This window comes from Coregonus clupeaformis, chromosome 13 (genome assembly GCF_020615455.1).
Source record: "Coregonus clupeaformis isolate EN_2021a chromosome 13, ASM2061545v1, whole genome shotgun sequence".
NCBI classification, from domain to species: domain Eukaryota; kingdom Metazoa; phylum Chordata; class Actinopteri; order Salmoniformes; family Salmonidae; genus Coregonus; species Coregonus clupeaformis.
This window is the reverse complement of record NC_059204.1, coordinates 46,628,705-46,648,955: the sequence shown is the minus strand read 5'-3', so window position 1 is coordinate 46,648,955 and position 20,251 is coordinate 46,628,705. Positions and strand designations below refer to the sequence as shown.

Here is a 20,251-nt window from a genome sequence, read left to right as displayed (position 1 = left end):
ATGAAGGTCTTGTTGATCCTGCCATGATCTTGTAGTTTGTACAAAACCTTTTTTAATGGGTGTCAGTAAGGCTCCAAGGGATTTTGGTAATAGCCCTCTTGGGAGACCTTCATCATACTGAGAATTCTGCAATTTTTTCTGCTTAGAACTTAACTGCAGTAATTACTGGGGGGGGTTCAGCAACAACTTTAGGTTGTTCTTTACTGTGGGTGGAGCTATTACGGATTACTGCAGTTAACCAGATACCTGTACTATTCTTTAGTCATACAAAGATTCCGAGCTGGACAGTAGAACAGTAATAAGTATTGTCTGAATCAAGTTTGAACTTCCTGTTAAGTACTATGCAGAGCCATATCCTAAAATGGACAATGTGTTATTGACGTAAAATGTTGGCAATGTCTAAAAATAGTGACTTTTTTTGACTGTGTATTTGTCTATTGCTTGAAACAATAAACATGATTTACTGTCTAGACATCTTCCTGTCACTTTCTCATGACAGGCATGGAAGGTCACCCAGGCCATTCACACAAAGCCCACAGCAGTGAATTATACTCTGGTTAGACCCTCAGGGAGGGACTTAATGGGTTCATGATGTTAGAGTGAGAATGACTCCAAACTTGTGTACTGTACTTGTTGGTGAGTAACTGGGCACAAAGAGCACGTATCTACTCATGTGAAGGTTAACATTGTTTTAATTTGTAGCAAAGTTGAAATGACAGGGAATAAATTATTAATATTTCACATTTTTGAATCTCAGTTGCACCTTTACATGAGATGGTAGTGATACAAAACCATTGCAGATGGTGGTGATACAAAACCATTGCAGATGGTGGTGATACAAAACCATTGCAGATGGTGGTGATACAAAACCATTGCAGATGGTGGTGATACAAAACCATTGCAGATGGTGGTGATACAAAACCATTGCAGATGGTAGTGATACAAAACCATTGCAGATGGTAGTGATACAAAACCATTGCAGATGGTAGTGATACAAAACCATTGCACATGGCATAAATACAAATACAGACACACAGTTTGATAACGTAACTGTAGCTACACCCCCCGAAAAAACTGATAAGTACTTAATTTTTTTAATGAAATGCTTTAAAATGAAATGTGTTTACCTCTATGAGACCCTACAGTTAAGCCTTTTACTGATGTAATGAACTACGGTATACAAGTAATACAACAATGGAGACACTTATGGATAAGACAGGATGTCAAGGAATCCATGAATCTAGCTTAAGAATGGCCACCATCAACCTGCTCAAGGTAAAAGTGAGAGTTAAGAATTTCTCACAGGGCAGGTTCCTCAGCTTAGTTCATGTTTAAGAGACTATGCTACATTTCAGTTGCTCATTCTTACATTTGACATTTTAGTCATTTAGCAGACGCTCTTATCCAGAGCAACTTACAGTTAGTGAGTGCATACATTTTTCATTCTTAGTGTGGACTTTGTTGTAGGGAGGGCAAGACGTGAGAGCTTCGTGAGACAGTAAGATAATGAGGTAAGAGGGAGAAGAAATCTAGAGTTCTTCACTAGTGTTGACAGGCCAGTCCTGTCTCTAGATCCGGACGCCGTTGCCTGGGCCTTAGCAAGGAAGAGCAACAAGAACACATGCCCCTCCCAGACCATAGACAGACGAAGAGATAACAGGAGGATGATATGAGATGTGACATACTGGAGACCTCTCCCTCTCTCAATCATCCCCTCACACACCAACACTGATATTGTCCATGACCTCAAGACTGCCTGATCATTACATTTTAGTCATTTAGCAGACGCTCTTATCCAGAGCGACTTACAGTTAGTCACTGACTTTATGATTCTGTAGTGTGCTCCATAAACTTATGCAATAAATACTATTCACTGAAAAGGTCTTAAAGCTCAGAAATATAGGGGTGCATATTCAAAATGAGTAATACAATTCATATTTTCATGATTGCACTTTTGAGTGTTTGTTACTGATCAGTTGGTAGTAAAGTTTCATAAATCAGTCCCTCCTGGATTTCGCTGGGATTTTTGGTGATATTTGCAGGTCAAAATGCTTGATTTTGCTGTGGCAAATCTGACATTTTGCATGTGCTTATGATAATTTGACTGTTTTATGTGGAAATTGTGCGGTGATTGGTCAAATTTGCAAGCCATCGCATAATATGCAGGAAATTGATTTTGCAAAGAAATATACATGTGATCGCAGAATAGTGCACAGTAGTGCCTCCCTGTGGTCAAAGCGGATAACCACAGCATGCATGTTTCAGAGGAAGGTTATTTTAGTCTAGTCTATTAGATTGTGTCTGTACGAAGACATCTCCAGGTCTGTGTCAAAACCACCACCCGTTACATGACAAAAAAAGACATTGCCAAGAAAATAAACATTTCTGTAGAGCTAAACAGTGATAGCTATAACACCAGGGAAAATACTTCAACATTTCAACATCAACAAATATTTTAGGCAGACAGTGACTTCACAATTTCAACTGTGATTTTCCTCATGGTGTTTTGATAGGTTGAAGCTGATAATTTCCACTCCTAGCTTAGTGATTGTATGGGTTAAGATTTCCATGGCAGTGGTTTTGTTAATACCTCAAGATTCCAGATTTGGTCTCAGCTCCTTTAGGCTCCTTAGTCTCTAGAGACACATGCTATACCTGAACAACTGAAGAGGAAGACCACTCCTGCCTATACGGCCAAGGAAAAATACTCTCACAGTTACCGACAGTCATTTAACAAGTCATACACTTTTTCTAAATCCAGTTCATCGTTTGGGTCAATCCTGGAAAGCCAGCTTGCTGTTGAAGTCCAATGACTCCTCTACCTCCATAGTTCTAATGAAGTGGCCAGTTGTCACTGCAATGTTTTCAAAGTGGGAGGAAACCACTAGTTAGACATGAACGTATTGCAATGGAGTTGGCCTGGAGACAGGCCTGGGTAAAAGCTGTGGTTCCACAGTGATGCCTGGCCAAAGGTGCTGCAGCTGGTAGCGAAGCATCAGTTGAAGAGGATCGAGTCTGGGTCCCGTTTGGCTATCTGGGCCACATGCTTCAGAATGTCCTTTTTTGTGATAATCCCCAGCAACCGACTGCAAAAGAGACAGGGACAAAACCATATACAATACATAAGTAAGTTCTGCCACTATTTGTGTCTGTCTTGGGGTTTCTGTTCAGTTCTACTCATGAAATGTATATAAGTAGTGGTTCCTAGCGACATAGCTAGTTCTCAGTAGCAGGTGTCTTACCCATTGTGTGTGATGAGGCATTGGCGCAGGCCCAGCTTCCTGAAGATGTCCACCACAATGTCCATGGCGGTGTGGTCTGTGACAGTGAAGGGACTAAGGTCCATGATGCCCCGGAGCTTCAGAGGAGGGGGGCTGCTGGGGGGCTGAGGGGGCGTGTACTCCGTGAAGAAGATCCTGGAGGTGCTCACTATCCCATCCTGACGCTGTCTGGCATTCTCTGAGAGGGGAGAGAGGGTTTACAGAGGAGTGACAGAGACAAATAGACCAAAAATGTGTTAATTACACTGCTAATGACATTGAGTATGTTTACATGCACATTAATAATTCGATATTCAACTGACTATGGCAGTAGGCAGATTACAATAGTCATGTAAACACCTTACTCTGTTTATCTTAATCGGCATAAGGTCAAAATCGAAGTAAGCATACGCCGATTAAAACACCTGGTTTTCAGATAAATCGTTCAAATTATTAGGACATGTAAACACCATAATCGGCGTTCAAGCAGTGTATTTGATCTGCTCATGTGATCGCACCAGCCGAGCGAGCCTCCCTCTTTAGCACGAGTGAAGTGAGTTCGGAACAACTGAATGTATGCGTCTTAGCAGTAGTTTTCACATACAAACTTTATATGTCCGAACTCAAATATGCTTTACAAAAATAACATGGCCGCTGTGGAAGAACGTTTATTTTGATTGGCGATTTTCTGCATTTATCAGAGTGCCATCAGGTAACCTGATTTCAGATGTGTCCTTGTAAACAGGATAATTAGGGAAATCATTCTTCTTGCAAAGCATGTAAACATTTGAATCGAACTATTACATTCATCTGACTATCCACAATAATTGCATTATTGTGTGCATGTAACCATACTCACTGTTTTGATAACAGTGAACATGTTGGTCAAAAGCCAGCATCTAGCACGACATATGATGACCTATTATCCCTACCTATGGAGATGGTGAGGTCCCTGCGCAGCACGAAGCCTACCAGGCGCTGGGACTCGTGGGAGACCACCACGGGGAAACCGCTGTAGGTGGTCTCTGTGATCATGGTCTCCACGTCCTCTACCGTCATGCCGTCCTGGGTCAGTACGGAGAGCGGCGGGTCACTGCGACGCGGCCGCATCACGTCCATGGCTAGGGTCTTATGGCTGAACTCCTCCTTGGCCTCCAGGAAGGGGTACCCGTTGAGGCGGATGTGAGCCTCGTAGATGCCCTCGCGCCCGATGGCGTCCGCCACCCATTTACTGGTCATGGCCGCCGCCATCAGGGGCACGATGTACTCCAGCCCTCCGGTCAGCTCGAACATGATGACCACCAGGGACACGGTCATGCGGGTCACCCCACCTGTGGGCACAGAGAGAGGGGTGGAGGCAGAAAACATTAGGCATAGCCTCAAGATAGCAACATTTAACCAGGAAAAAGAAGTTCAGAGTAAAGACAAAAACAAGTGAAGAAAACGCTCTTAAACATGCAAGGTGCCAACATCCAGTACCCGTGCAGGCCTTACCTAAGCAGGCAGCAGCCCCCACCATGGCATAGAGGCCTGGGGTGATGCAGTCAGCACCAGGGGAGCACCAGCCCCTGAAGATCACCCAGTCATGGTGGTAGTAAGCCAGCTGCTCCATGCCTATCCCCAGCAGCCTGCCTGCGATCGCCCCCACCGCCATACTGGGAATGAACAGACCAGAAGGCACCTGGAGGAACGGAAAGACATTGTTATATTAATACTCAAATCACATGGAAGAGCTCTCATTGCTCTCATTGATGTGCCATATAGACAGGCTATGGTAGGAGGATGAGGTCTTCCAGTACCTTCATGCCGAAGGTAACCACGGTAATTAGCATCTTAAAGACAAGGGCCAGGGACAGCTGCCACATGGCCGTGTAGACGTCATCTCCAGCCGGACGGTCCGGCAGCTCGTTGCTGCTCTTGGTGACGTTGGCGTTGTCATAGTTGCACAGCTTGGAGGAGTCCAGCAGGCCACAATCGTTGAAGAGCTCAGAGATGAGCTCACTGGTGCTGGTGCGTGTGTAGCTGTTAGGGAAAGCCACCACCGCCGTGATCGCGGTGACAACCAGCACCTCCAGGACCGGATAGTGGCCCAGCCACGTGGTCTTACGCCGCCGGCACCATGCGATGTTGCCTCGGATGAAGAAGGCGCCCCAGATGCCGCCGAAGATGCCAAGGAGGATGAAGGGTATGAGCTCCAGGAGATGCCAGGGGGTGTGGAACTCCACGTAGAACAGCACCAGGCGGCTGTTGCCAAACGGGTTGATGGAGCGCAGGGTGAAGGCTGCCACCAGGGCCGCGAAGAACGACCGCCACAGCGTCTTCAGAGGGAAATAGTAGCTCACCTGACAGGACCATGAGGAGACGGACAGTTACACGGTGCTCTTAGTCAAACGTTAACATTTGAATTTAACGTTCAAGTTAACTTTAGGAGTGTTTCAACTTACAGTCATAAAACACAGATTTGCATAAAAAGAGGAAGTCAAGGCACTTGTTACCTCCTCCAGACTGAAGAGCACTCCTCCTATGGGGGCACCAAAAGCCACAGACACACCAACGGCAGCAGCAGCTGACAGAACCTGACACAAACAACCAAGGAGAGGAAGGAAGGTGATCAATGTGTCACTACATTAAGGCTTTATAGCACACAGCTCAGCAACAAAGCTGAATAACAGCTAATATAATGCCATGAATCAATGCAAAATATCTCTGTGTTGGAAATAAAATCTCAGGCACAATGTTTACAGAATTGAGAAAGAGTCACTGCATAATTGTGGCATTGCACTTCCATTCATACTGTCTCGCTGTGGCAGGGGAGAACAAATATCACCTTGGGGTTTTGTTTGTTGAAATCGTAAATCCATGAGACCATCTACAGGCTATTTATACTTCATGGGGGTTTCCCGTGCTGAGTCTGACTTGAGGCTCTCTCACATTCTTTTGACACAGCTTGATTTCAGAGTCAACGCAAAACAACATCAGTGGTCATAGTTTTTGCAAGTTGTGCCAGTTCCTTGAAAAGGACTGTCAAAGGTTAACCTGTCCATCCATTTAAAACCTTTAGATGTTTGTGAATAACCCACTACTATTGATCCTCACCTCTCTGCGTTTGGCCTCGTTCTTGCGGTACTTAGTGAAGAGGTGGCAGAGGATGTTGCCACAGCAGCAGGCCACGTGGACTAGGGGTCCCTCCTTCCCCAGGCTGAGCCCTGACGACACAGCCAGGACTAGGGTGATGGTCTTGATCACCAGGGTCCACTTCCCCAGGTACCCTCGGATGATAAACCCACTCAATATGGTTTTGATCTGGGGGAGAAAATAAATAGCATGGGTAAATGACCCACATCATTTGTCCTATTTCAAAAGAAGACGTGTCAAGTAAGGCAAGAGGCATAATGTAGTCTTACCTCTGGGATTCCAGAGCCACAGGCATAAGGGGCGAAGGCCCTGACCAGTGTCACAGCCAGGAAGGAGAATAGTAGAGCCCAGCACACATACATTAGGTAGTTCATAATGTACGCAAAGGGACCCTGCAGTGAAAAATGTCACAATAAGACTGACCAAAATACTCACATAAAACAAAAACAAATGGGTCAAGTAGTACAATTTTAACCCACCTCTGTTGTGCCGATGATGAGCTCGGCCCAGCTTTTCCACTGGGGACACTTGTCCCTCTCCTGGAAGGTAGTCTCGTTGGAGGTCCAACAGCAGTGCTCATGGTTGAACCAGAACCCGTTCAGACAAACCCCTTCCTTGAGGTCTGTCATCCAGTGGGCTGATATGTCGATCCCACCTGCCAATGCGCCTGGAATAGACCACAAGGTCAATTACTAACACAATCAATGGCTTCCAGGGGTGCTGCTGTGTGGGGCTTAGTAGAAGGAATCAAATTAAAAAGTATGTCTGTATCCATTTAGACTGACCTGACATGAGTCCAATCAGCAGCATGAGCAGCCATCCAGAGAAGGCATCACTGACACTCTTCACCAGCGCCCATGTGGACTCTTTGCTTTTACTGGTAATCTACAGAGAAAGACAAATATTCAGCTGGGCTGAAGTGCTTTTCAGTATACCCTTTTCCCATTGTTCTACTTTGGCGGTTTGTGGAGGACACCCACACAAACCCCCGCAGCTTGCCTACAGCCACAAAGGGATTTTACAATGAGCCATTTTGCCGAAATAAGTACAAAGAAGAGATCTGATACTCTTCTTATAAGGAAGAGCATTATACTTCCACATTCACTCTTCCAAGATCTCACCGAGCCAATCGAACCCAATATTGACATTGGCAAATTAAACAGACTTGGAAGAACAGAGAAAGAGAGTTGCCTATTTTGACATTCTATTGCTCTATCAGAGTACCCCTCGGCGGCATATAATTAACAAGGCCCCCGCTTTTGGCTTAGAAGACAGTCATTTTATGCGGAGATGAGAGAATATTTTGAACAAATGCTCTCTGGATCTCATGTTGCTTGTCATTGAAAAGACAAAAGCAGAGACAGAGATAATGCAACAGAGTGCTACTACAGAGTGCTCATGTCACTTTCTGTTGAACGCAGAACGAGGGAGAACGACTAGTTACCGGAGTGTAACTCCAGTTCTATGAGTGGAGCGGAGCCCCATAGGGGAGCTCTGCTCCTATTGGTTTACCCTCTGCCCTAGGGCAGAACAGCCTGAAGCAAAATTATGCACACACCTACAGCCAATGGGAGTACAGGTGTCCCTATATAAGGAACCCCGTTCCCTCAATCTGCCTCCCGAGATATTATCTTCAGCGAGACTAGAGAGGGTCGGTAGGGCCTTAAGTCCTATGGGGCTCCGCTCCACTCATAGAACTGGAGTTACACTCCGGTAACTAGTCGTTCTATATCGTGGAGCTCCGCCCCATAGGGGAGCTCTGCTCCTATTGGTTTAAGGCGGAGCGAAACGCTCCAAAATGTACCCCCTGCCGAACCTAACACATCCCCTTCAAAATGAGAATAGGTCAAGCCCAGCAATGGCTGCAACCAATTTCCGCAATACTGCGACTAAAAGACCCACCCGGGCGTCACAATATACCGCGTCATTGGTTATAGATCCGCCCCATCTAGCTCAATGGCAATGCCAATGGCTAGTGGGCAGATCATCAGAATAGACGCCGTGCTAATCTGTACCAGCAGATAGCCGTGCCTCAATATTCTGTGACAACACTATCGTCCACTAATGGAATGACATCAGTCACTCTACATTAAGTGTCCAACAGACCGCCCTACTCACTCACTGGAACCCAGAGATTAGTAGGCAGGAACAAAATATATAAGTCATACTATCTAAATCAGATAGATGACCTCACATTCTGTCAGTTCAATACATGTCTCTATGTACTGACCCTGAGTCAAGAGACATGCTACAGGTAGCTTTTCATCGAAGCGGACCTGATAGAGACCTGTCTATCGTCCTGCTTCTCTTTCCTCTAGCTCAAGATTCTCCTTCAGCTATGCTGAGTGCAATCGAACTTGAAAGTTAAAAAGCCTATTCTGACATAACACGTTTTCCTAACCAAGGCGGACCTGATTGGAACCTGTCCAAGGTCCTGCTCTGTCCTCTCCTTTTAGCTCAAAATCGCCCTTCAGCTCTACTGAATGCCGACCGAGCTAAAGGGTTGGAAAAAACGTGCCATAATATGTCTCCTCTAATAAAAACGGATTTATGAACATGGTCACAATCCTGCTTTCTTTCTCTGTTTCTTTCTCAAGATCTCCCTTCAGCCACGCTGAGTACAGATCGAGCCAAAGAGTTAGAAGACATATCCAACAGATAGAAACGGATAAAAGGAGACGGTGTCGACCAAGACGCCGCTCTACAAATATCCACTACCTCTGTACCTCTGAAGAGGGCAGTGGAAGCTGCTACTCCACGAGTGGAGTGCGCTTTAATACCCTGAGGCGGTTGTTGCCCCGCCGCCTCGTACGCCGTCTCAATTCCTTCACAAAGCCAATGAGACAATCGCTGTTTTGAAAGTGGTCTACCTAATGCAGCCGCACCGTGACACACAAACAGCTGAGGCGATGACCTAACCGCTGCTGTGCGCTCAATGTAGCACGCCAAAGCGCGTACTGGGCACAGACAATGAAGCCTTTCCTCACTCCTCTCCCCATGGGGAGGGGGATGAAAAGCCCACAATTCCACGATCTGTGATCTATATGCACTGTTAATAACCTTCGGCACAAATGCCGGATTAGGACGTAACACCGCTCTGCTCAGATCGCCATTGATGGCAATGCAGTCGGGTCTCGTCGACAGTGCACACAAATCACTGACCCGCTTAGCGGTAGTCAAGGCGAGCAACAGCGCCGTCTTGATAGACAGCATCTTGAGGGGTATTTGACTCAATGGCTCGAACGGCGACTTACATAACGCTCGAGAACCAAGTCCAAATCCCACTTGGGCAGCGTAGCTCTAGGCCTCGGCCTAAGCCGTCAGCGTTCCCAATAAGAAACGTTTCACTAATGGGTGACTGAACACGTTTTTCCCGTTAAACCCTTCATGACCAGCTGAAATTGCCGCTGCAAACACCCGAATGGTGGAGGGCGATTTCTGCTTATCAAACATAAACTGCAGGAATGAGAGCACACTCTCTACCTGACAGCTCATGGGGTCCACGTCCTGTGTGTCACACCATTGTGAGAAAACATTCCATCTGCTGGTATACACCTTAGAAGTGGAACTGGCTCTTGCGCCCTGTATGGTTCTGATCACTGCATCAGATAACCCACGGCGCCTCAACCTGTCCCATTCAGGAACCAAGCCCTCAGTGGTTGGCCGATTATGGGCCACTGCCCTATCGAGCCTCCCGCCTGGGTCAACGCGTCTCGTCGATGTGGAATTGGCCATGGTGGCGCAATCAACATCTGACTCATCTCCGCAAACCACGGAGCCCCCGGGCGATCGGGCGCTATCAGTATCACTGACAGCTCCTCTGACCTCACCCTGGCTAGCAGTGGGAGAATGTAAGACAGCGGAGGGAATGCATACAGGAGAACTTTCGGCCACGGGTAGTGCGCAAATGCGTCTCTTCCCAATGGCGGTTCGTCCTGGTTTCTCAGAGAGAACCATAGGGGACACTGCGCGTTCACACGTGACGCGAACAGGTCCACCTCGGCTCTCCCGAATTGTTCCCGATTCGTGAGAACAATGTCCGGGTGCAGACACCACTCGTCGTCTCGAGGACCCCCTCTTGACATGAGGTCTGCCCCTACGTTCAAGTAGCCCGGAATGTGCGCTGCTCTCAACGAGCGAAGGTGCTTGTGAGCCCACAGCCACAATTCCATTGCCGCCCAATGGAGAGCAGGAGACCTGACTCCTCCCTGGCGGTTTATGTGAGCCACTGTGGTCCGGTTGTCTGACCAGACCAACACATCGCGACCCCGAAGGGTAGACGCGAAGTGGGTCAAAACCAGTCGAACCTTTTCCAACTCTAGGAGGTTGATGTGACGACCTGATTGAGGCCATGCACCTCCTATCGCTTGAGACTGACATGTCCCTCCCCATCCAGTCAGAGAGGCATCTGTAAACACTGGAATGTGGAATGACACCTTGCCCATCAGGACTCCGTGCGTGAGAACGCACGGGTTCCTCCAATAGTCCAGGTCTGCTCTTAGCGAGAGAGGAACCACCACCAACCGATGACGTTGACGCACTGGGTCTAGTCTTAGTTGGGCGAACCACCGCTGTGTTCTGCGCATGTGCAGAGGCCCCAGCGGGACCACAGAGTGGGCTGCCGACATGAGACCCAAAAGTGACATGATCGATAGCGCCGTTACTGTGTGATTCGGACGACACCTCCTCAGGGCTAGTAACAATGCTGCCCTTCGAGGGTCCGAAATTCGAGCCCTCATCATTACAGTGTCTAGCTGTAGTCCCAGGTAGACAATCTGATGACTGGGCCAGGGTGCGCTCTTTTTCCAATTCACAGCGAACCCCAGACGCGTGAGATGAATCACCGTCTGTGTCGTGTGAGTGAACGCCAGCTCTGCTGACGGGGCGAGAACCAGCCGGTCGTCTAGGTAGGCTAATATCCTTATCCCCTGACGACGCAGTGGTCCCAATGCCGCCTCCACACATTTGGAAAAAGTTCGAGGTGCCAGGGCGTACCCAAACGGCATCCTCGTGAACTCGTACGCCACCCCCTGAAATGCGAACCGCAGAAACTTTCTGTGGCGTGATTGTAACGGCACCTGAAGGTACGCGTCCTTTAGGTCTATGCTTGTACAAAAGTCTCCCTTCTGGACACATTCCAGTAGACGTTTTGTCGTCAGCATTCGGAAGGACCGTTTGGTTATGCTCTCGTTGAGAATGCGTAAATCCAAAATCGGCCTCACTCCCCCCGTCCTTTTGGGCACTAGGAAATAGGGCGAATACAGCCCTTTGTTCCTTTGCTCTCGGGGAACTACTGTGACCGCCTCCTTCGCCAAAAGTTCCGTAATCTCTGACATCAGAGCGGCTACTTTGTCTGGCGTTTTCATCACCGTTTCACCACTCCCTGAACGGGGGTGGGGTCCGATGGAATTGGAGGGCATAACCCTTCTGCAACGTCTGATCTAGCCAGCGTGAGAGGGTACAGCTTTGTTGCCACTGCCCGCGATGCAGAGAAAGCGGGCGCGCACAAAGCTGTGGTGCATCCAGTAGGAAGGACCTGTATTCCTCTATGGCCCTCGCCGCTGCTATTCCCCAGCACTGAGCTGGTGGAATAGCCCAAGGCGGGCCCCCCTCGAAAGGGAGAGGAAACCTCAGCTCGTTCTGGGTGAATCGGGGGCCTTGATACGTTAGTTACGACCGTAACTCCAGTAATCCGGCCCTCCGTGAACGCAGCACGGTTCTGAACTACACTGACTGAGGCATTGGCCTGAGACAGAGCGTTCTCCCCGGAAAGCAATTGCGTCATCACGTCATTGTCTGACTGAGACTGCTGCTTGCCATGAGACCCATTCATTGCAGTACTCAACAGAGTCTGAAAGATGTGATCACTGACTGGTACCACATGGTGGAGCCACAATGCCTCCTCACTGGTCTTATGCGGCTGTTCAACGACACACTCAATGTGTGGTGAGCTGCGCTCAGAGCCATGGGCATTGATACGTTCAGAATATACCGGAGGCATCCATACCTTGGCTACCTTAGTAGCCCTGGTATTCCCGCTCTCCGTGAACGTCGCACGGGTCTGATCTGCACTAACTGAGGCATTAGCCTGCAGTAAGGCGTCACTCCCGGCTAGCGGCTGCGCCTTCATGTCACATTGGGACAGAGGCAACTGCCTACTATGTGAGACCTTTACTACAGAGCTCCTAGGAGTCTGTAGTAAGAGATCTTTACTAGGTGAGCTAAGGCTGCGCCTTGCTACCTTTACCCCTTTCCTCTCCTGAGCACGCTCAGCTACACACTCTAAGTGGGTTGGGCTGCGCTCAAGATGGTGAGGGAGAAACATAGAACGTGAAGTGTTCCGAACCTTATGGAATAAATGTCCTTCTTTGACAATGTCAATGAGAACAATCTCTTTATTCACACAATGTACAACACAGCCCTCCACGCCCTGAACAGTGGGGTGGGGGGAACAGTAGGCCCTTCTGCGAAACTCGCCGGGCCGTTCTCCGTCCTCTCCCCCTCGCCTCGTCAGAGGTGCTTGCGCTTCTGGGAGGCCTTCTGGTGCTGCCAAGCTGGTCTCGTGACAACCTCTCTAGCTGGCGGGACCGTCGCTGCCACCGTCGCTGCTGGAGGGGCCGAGCTCGCTCTCCTGCTGTCTGTGGTGTGCGTCTGTCGCCTGGCCCGACGCCTCACTGTAGCTCTGTTGGGGGCGTTGGAGATGGGACGGTTTAGCTGGGGCTTTGCTGGACCTCATTGCCAGCGGCAAATGCTTGGCCAGGTGCCTCCTCTCCTCGTCCAGCCTGGCGATTCGTTCCGTCGCATCCTTCACTGCGAGGCCAAAAAGGCCCTCGCTGGAGACGGGGCGTTGAGTAGAGACGCTCTGTCGGTCTCTTTCATGGCCGTCATCGAAAGCCAGAGGTGTCGTTCTGTGACCACGGAGGTGGCCATGGTCCTTCCCGCGCATATGGCAACCGCCTGCGTCAGGTGTAGAATGGCTCCAGATATTCTGGAGGCCTCCTCCACTTCCTCACTGGTCATCTCCGACCTGTCCGTTGTGAGACGGGACAGGGAGGCCGCGAGAGGGCGATATTGTTTGCCGCTGCTACGCCTCTGGGCTCCCAGCGTAAAGGATTTCTCAGCCAACTGGGCTGTGAACCTATCTCTTTGTGCTGGCAGAGTGGCCTTCTTGGAGGCTGCCCAGGGACTCGACCCCGGCACTAGGAACGCCGCCATGGCGCCCTCGAGCCTGGGGATTCCCTTAGCCGCCCACTCATAGCCGCTCACTCTAGTGAAGGGGATATACGCTCTGGCCGGCGAACGCGCCGCCAGAGGTGTCCCCCACGAACCCTCGACATACTTGCCGAGAGAGGGCAAGGCTGGAGCCATTGGCTCAGCTGCCCTCCTCGGCTTGGAGTAAGGGCCGCCCTCCATCAGGTCCACCTCCATAGGAAGGGGAACTGGGGGCAGCGCAATCTCGAGTCGTGTGGCAGCCTTCTCAATGAGCCCGGGAAAATCCGAGCGCAGAGAGGCTACCGCGACGGACAGGGCTTCTGACCTAGCAGAGCCCATGTCGTCATCGCACAAGGATCCTTCTAACCTCGCGCTTTCAGAATGAAAGGGGGTTTTGAAGGTAGGCGCCAGAAGTCTGGATTGTCCCACTGGGATATCCGCCTCGGCGCCTTCCTTGTCATCCTCCGACACCGCACTGTCCTCTGACCCCTCTGAAGCAGAGAGGAGTGAGGACATTACATCATCCAGAGGGACGTCCTTCATAAAGAACGCCCGACGCTGCTGCCTCTCCTTTATAGTAAGGAGGGCGCAGGAGGCGCAATTAGGAGGGTTGTCGAGACTATCCTCGGCGTGCTGCGGTCCCAAACACACGAAGCAGAGGTCGTGGGGGTCCGAGGTAGCCATGGTGGAACACCGACACAGGGCCCTTAAAAGGGCCTTTGGGGGTGGGAAATCCCCAGGTGTGCTCATGGCGAAAGACGTTGACGGCTGGCAGTCAACGGCGAAATTCTTTCTAGAGTCTTCGTATGGCTTCTTCAGTTCTAGTCCAGTCGCTGAAGATAAAAGGGAGGCAGATTGAGGGAACGGGGTTCCTTATATAGGGACACCTGTACTCCCATTGGCTGTAGGTGTGTGCATAATTTTGCTTCAGGCTGTTCTGCCCTAGGGCAGAGGGTAAACCAATAGGAGCAGAGCTCCCCTATGGGGCGGAGCTCCACGATATAGAACTCGGTTTGACGTTGTGGAAAGTTTGATGGAAAGTTTGTTGTTGGAAAGTTTTGAAAGTCTATTGAAAAAGTGAATAGCTAGCTACCCTTTGAGGTTGGATCCCGCGAAGCGGTTGGCATCAGTTGCTGAGATCGCTACTATCTGTCCAGTGATCCTGCCGACCAAGGGTCTGCTTGGCGTAGCAGCTAGCCTAGCTATGAAGCTAGCAGGCTTTTCTTGAGGGCTTGAACGCAGCCCGCGACACGGTTAGCCATTGTGGCTGGGACTGCGGATTTTCCTGGGCTTGCGGCTGGCTAGATCCCTGCTGTTTGTTGTTGTTTTTTTTCTCAAATTTTCCCTGCAACATGTCCTGTCTGGAACTGCGAGGAGTAACAGCGTAACCTACGTTGCTACCGTGACAATGACCAAAGTCGGGGGGAGTACCGTTGAGGATAGTGGTGTCTCTATCACAGGTGAAGGATATTTAAAACAAACATAAATAGTTCTACAAGCAGTTGTTACAACAAGAAAATTGCTTCAAGTGTTGTGTCCAAATACTGGTGGAGTCAACTAATAAAAGAATGGACGACCTGACCAGAGAGGTCCAGGACCTGAAGAACAGTTTGCAGTTCTCCCAGGGTCAGCTCGATGAGATTAAACATGAGAACGGCAAGATGACAGCAATTTGTAAGTCATTGAGAGAGGACATCAGTTCTGTATGTGAATCCATGATAACAATGACAGAGAAATCAGATTATTTCGAGGGACAATCAAGGCGGAACAACATTGTTGTGGACGGAATTGCAGAATCTCCACATGAGACCTGGACGGAGTCTGAGGACAAAGTGAGGGAAATTATCTCGGAGAAACTGAAGATGGACCACAGGAAGATTGAGGTGGAGCGCGCCCACAGAACTGGAAAACCCACCACCAGCCCAGGTGACAGGCCCAGGCCGATAGTGGTCAAGTTCCTGAGGTTCAAGGACAAGGTAGCTGTTCTGGAAAGAGCCAAGAACTTGAGAGGAACGTACATCTTCCTCAACGAGGACTATCCTGAAGCTATGCGCCAGAAGAGGAAAGAATGTATCCTAGCCATGAAAGCTGCCAGAGCGCATGGGGCATTGCTTGCATCCGCTATGACAGGCTCATTGTCCACCCTCCCTCCCAAAAGCCTGGAAGGGATGAGAGAACCAAGCCTATGTGTTCGTAGCTTCAACCCCGCAGCACACACACACACCAGCGGATTAACGGACTGCTGAATGTATATTTTTTTATCTTGCTGTGTTCGCTCTTTTCAATATTATGTCCCTCTCTGAAAAGCTACCCAAGGAAAGGGCTGAAAGTAGCCCATATGAATATATGTAGCCTTAGAAATAAGGTTAATGAAATCACAAACTTGCTAACATCAGATAACATTCATATTAGCCATTTCTGAGACTCACTTAGACAATTAATTTGATGATACAGCAGTAGCAATACAAGGATATACAGTGCATTCGGAAAGTATTCAAACCCATCGACTTCTTCCACATTTTGTTGCGTTTCAGCCTTATTCTAAAATGGATTTTTTAAAATGTTGCCCCAACATCAATCTACACACAATACCCCATAATGACAAAGCAAAAACAGGTTTCTAGATTTCTTTGCAAATTTATTAAAAAATAAAAAAATGAAAATATCACATTTACATAAGTATTCAGACCCTTTACTCAGTACTTTGTTGAAGCAACTTTGGCAGCGATTACAGCCTCGAGTCTTCTTGGGTATGATGCTACAAGCTTGGCACACCTGTATTTAGGGAGTTTCTCCCATTCTTCTTTGCAGATCCTCCCAAGCTCTGTCAGGTTGGATGGGGAGCATCGCTGACAGCTATTTTCAGGTCTCTCCAGAGATGTTTGATCGGGTTCAAGTCCGGGCTCTGGCTGGGCCACTCAAGGACATTCAGAGACTTGTCCCGAAGCCACTCCTGCGTTGTCTTGGCTGTGTGCTTAGGGTTGTTGTCCTGTTGGAAGCTGAACCTTCGCCCAGTCTGAGGTCCTGAGCGCTCTGGAGCAGGTTTTCATCAAGGATCTCTCTGTACTTTGCGCCATTAATCTCTCTCTCTCTCGATCCAGCCGCTGAAAAACGCCACCACCATGCTTCACCGTAGGGATGGTATTTGCCAGGTGATGAGCGGTGCCTGGTTTCCTCCAGACGTGACGCTCTGCATCAGGCCAAAGAGTTCAATCGTGGTTTCATCAAACCAGAAAATCTTGTTTCTCATGGTCTGAGAGTCCTTTAGGTGCCTTTTGGCAAACTCCAAGCGGGCTGTCATGTGCCTTTTACTGAGGAGTGTCTTCCGTCTGGCCACTCTACCATAAAGGCCTGATTGGTAGAGTGCTGCAGAGATGGTTGTCCTTCTGGAAGGTTCTCCCATCTCCACAGAGGAACTCTGGAACTCTGTCAGAGTGACCATCGGGTTCTTGGTCACCTCCCTGACCAACGCCCTTCTCCCCCGATTGCTCAGTTTGGCCGATACTGCTGTATCACAGCGGCCAGCTCTAGAAAGAGTCTTGGTGGTTCCAAACCTCTTCCATTTAAGAATGATGGTGGCCACTGTGTTCTTGGGGACCTTCAATGCTGCAGAAATTTTTTGGTAACCTTCCCCAGATCTCTGTCTTGAAACAATCCTGTCTCGGAGCTCTACGGACAATTCCTTCGATCTCATGGCTTGGTTTTTACTCTGACATGCACAGTCAATTGTGGGACCTTATATAGACAGCTGTGTGCCTTTCCAAATCATGTCCAATCAATTGAATTTACCACAGGTGGACTCCAATCAAGTTGTAGAAACATCTCAATGATTATCAATGGAAACAGGATGCACCTGAGCTCAATTTCGAGTCTCATAGCAAAGGGTCTGAATACTTATGTAAATAAGGTATTTCTGGGTTTTTTGCAAAAATTTCTAAAAACCTTTTTTCGCTTTGCCATTATGGGGTATTGTGTGTAGATTGATAAGGACATTTTTTTATTCAATCCATTTTAGAATAAGGCTGTAACGTAACAAAATGTGGAAAAACTAAAAGGGGTCTGAATACTTTCTGAATGCACTGTAGATACACACCCTGAAGGTCTGCTGCCCCCTTCTGGTTTTATTTTGACATTAACCGAAATGGCATTATCTATTAACTTTTTTTAAATTATTACAGTAGGCTCTTTTTCGGCATTTGCGCCAAATTATGCTAATTTGTTTTGGGGTTTCTGGGAAGAAACAGCATTGTTAATTTATTTATCTAACCCGTTCTTTTCTAATATTGTACACATTTATCCAACTCAAGTGACACAAAAGTATTCTATCACCCACGCTCGGGTAAAGAATACAAGATAAAATACTTCATAAATTGTAGCACAACACGTTGTTTACATGCTCAAATGCCCATGTTGGCTTGTCAGATAAAATGGGTTCTCAAATTAAGAATAGCTGAACACAAAACAGCTATCCACACAAAAAATATGGACTATGCGATCGTGCGGCATTATGTGAATGCCAATCATGGCTCAGCCTCAACCTTGAAATTCTGGGGAATTTAGAAAGTTTCTCTTCCCTCCAGAGGTGGCAATATTGTGAGGAAATTGTTACAGAGAGAGGCACTTTGGATCGACTGCTTAGATTGCGTCGAGCTAAAGGGTCTGAATGAACAGCTCTCTCATATTTTTTGTTTATTTCTGTCTTTTGCTTTTCAAGTGGAATTTGTGTAGGAATCTTGAATGATGGTCATCCTCATTTGAATAACCTGTGTAGTTGCTGCTACTACTACTACTGACTGTATTGACATGATGAGTGGGACAGTCCCCTGCGAGGGTATATACTGTAGGTGCCTCCATTTTTCCTATTCAAGGCTCTGATGAAGGCGATTCATGCCGAAACGTAAGCCTATTGTTTGTTTGTCCCGTCAATAAATCTATCAGATTTACCCGGCAACAGTGCTCCTTTTTCTTTATTCTCCCGGATAGTCACCAGTTGAAGTATCCTGGGGTAAGGGATGTTTTGGGGATTTTCAAGTGCCTCAGTTGAACACCTGATCCCCCCTTTTACGTTTAAGCTGGGCTGATGCGCATTTGGGTATACCTTTTTACATAAATATGGTTGTTATAACACTATGATACTTTTGATTTAGACAGTAATGCCACGTTAAACATCTACAGGTGGTGTTACTACACCTACGAAAGAGGACCAGCACACATAGATACAGTCTGAAGCCTGTTTGAGGCATGTGTTTTGATAAGGGTTGGGAAGTTGGTTAAGAAATAAGTAGATGTGGGTCACCTCTCTGTGGCGGTCGCGGTCTTTGGACTTCTCCCGCACCCAGTCTATGGTGTTAAAGTCCTCATAGGTGCCCACCCCTGGCACGGGATCATCCAGCAGGTCCATCAGCTTAGGCACCCCGTTCACCTCCTCCATACCTGGGTTATCCCCTGGAAGAGAAGGGAGGAGAGACGTGAGGATTTAAAGAGAGGAGGGATTCAAAGGACAGAGGTAAACACATTATGGTGTTAAATTAATACAACAACAAAAAAACGAAATCACACATTTGCAATACCCAGGACTTGTTTTGGCACAAAAGATGTGTGTGTAAAATCACTACAACACAAACAGGCACACACATGGGCCTTTGTCTTACCAGAACCATAGTCTCGGTCCAAGGGTGGTACATCCTCTGTGGTAGAGAAGTCTAATGTTGCCCCTGCTATCTCCACCATGTCCTCGTCACTTGTGCTACTCTCGTTGCAATATCCAGTGTTATCCATCGACAATCCTGACGTAACACACACGGAATAAGGTCAGGGTCCAAAAGCAGAGTTCAAAGGAATCCTCCACCTAACTACATACGCTATACTAGTTACATCTCGGGCCCGGAGCCCTAACGACGTGAGCTAACGTACGTTAGCTAGTTAATCAATCAGACTAACGTTGGCTAGTTAACTTAGCTCTGTCTGTTTTAAGTTATTATTGTGTTCGCCTGGCTGTTCTGGTTAGCTAGCCAGCTACTGACTGACATCAACCCGTCTGTCTCCAACCGGCAAGCTATCTAGCTATCTAACGTCGTTAACTAACTAGATAGGTGGTTGGACAGCTAGCTAAGTTAGCTAGCTCGATAGCTTCAGCCACACACTCATAAACCTTGCAAGCAATAGTAAGCAGAGAGGTTCCTGTGCAAGCACATATTATTGACATCATATTAATACATTTTAAAAAATCGTTATTACTTCGTCGGATGGATTTCGACAGAGAACTCTGATCTGTTATTGTCCTATCCTATCACTGAGGTTTAAAGATCCTAACCAAATTCCAGCAACTTCCTGCCACGACAGACATTGAGAGCTGATCCCAGATGCTAATACTTATTAGTTTATCGGTGATTGATTATTCCTTTATTTTCACAAAGATTCTGGTTAGAAACCCATCACAATGGAAATTGAGTAGATTTTAATTGACTAGCAGTACAGAAAACAAGGTTCACATTATGCCTCGTCCAGTCCCCAAACTCTTTGCCCATGATGATTCCATTGGCGTCACACAGACCTGTTTGCATGTATGCAGATGACCATGTATCAAATTACAGTCTCAAAGAAAGTTCAGCAATGGCATTAAGTATTTGGGTATATGTTCACTA

At 47.8% G+C, this 20,251-nt stretch overlaps 1 protein-coding gene across 1 annotated transcript; it reads right to left on the bottom strand.

Annotated features, from left to right (window-relative positions):
- Window positions 1-674: 674 nt before the first annotated feature.
- Window positions 675-19,959, bottom strand: LOC121579632 (H(+)/Cl(-) exchange transporter 5). The gene is made up of 13 exons (XM_041894393.2): window positions 19,845-19,959; window positions 19,259-19,393; window positions 18,904-19,052; window positions 7,181-7,280; window positions 6,875-7,062; window positions 6,665-6,787; window positions 6,357-6,563; window positions 5,756-5,836; window positions 5,060-5,602; window positions 4,755-4,941; window positions 4,193-4,591; window positions 3,243-3,459; window positions 675-3,086 (listed from the first exon to the last, which is right to left on the bottom strand). Exons 2-13 carry the CDS (start codon window positions 19,383-19,385, stop codon window positions 2,996-2,998), a joined length of 2,412 nt encoding a protein of 803 aa, XP_041750327.2. The 5' UTR covers window positions 19,386-19,393; window positions 19,845-19,959; the 3' UTR covers window positions 675-2,995.
- Between the last annotated feature and the right edge of the window lie 292 nt (window positions 19,960-20,251).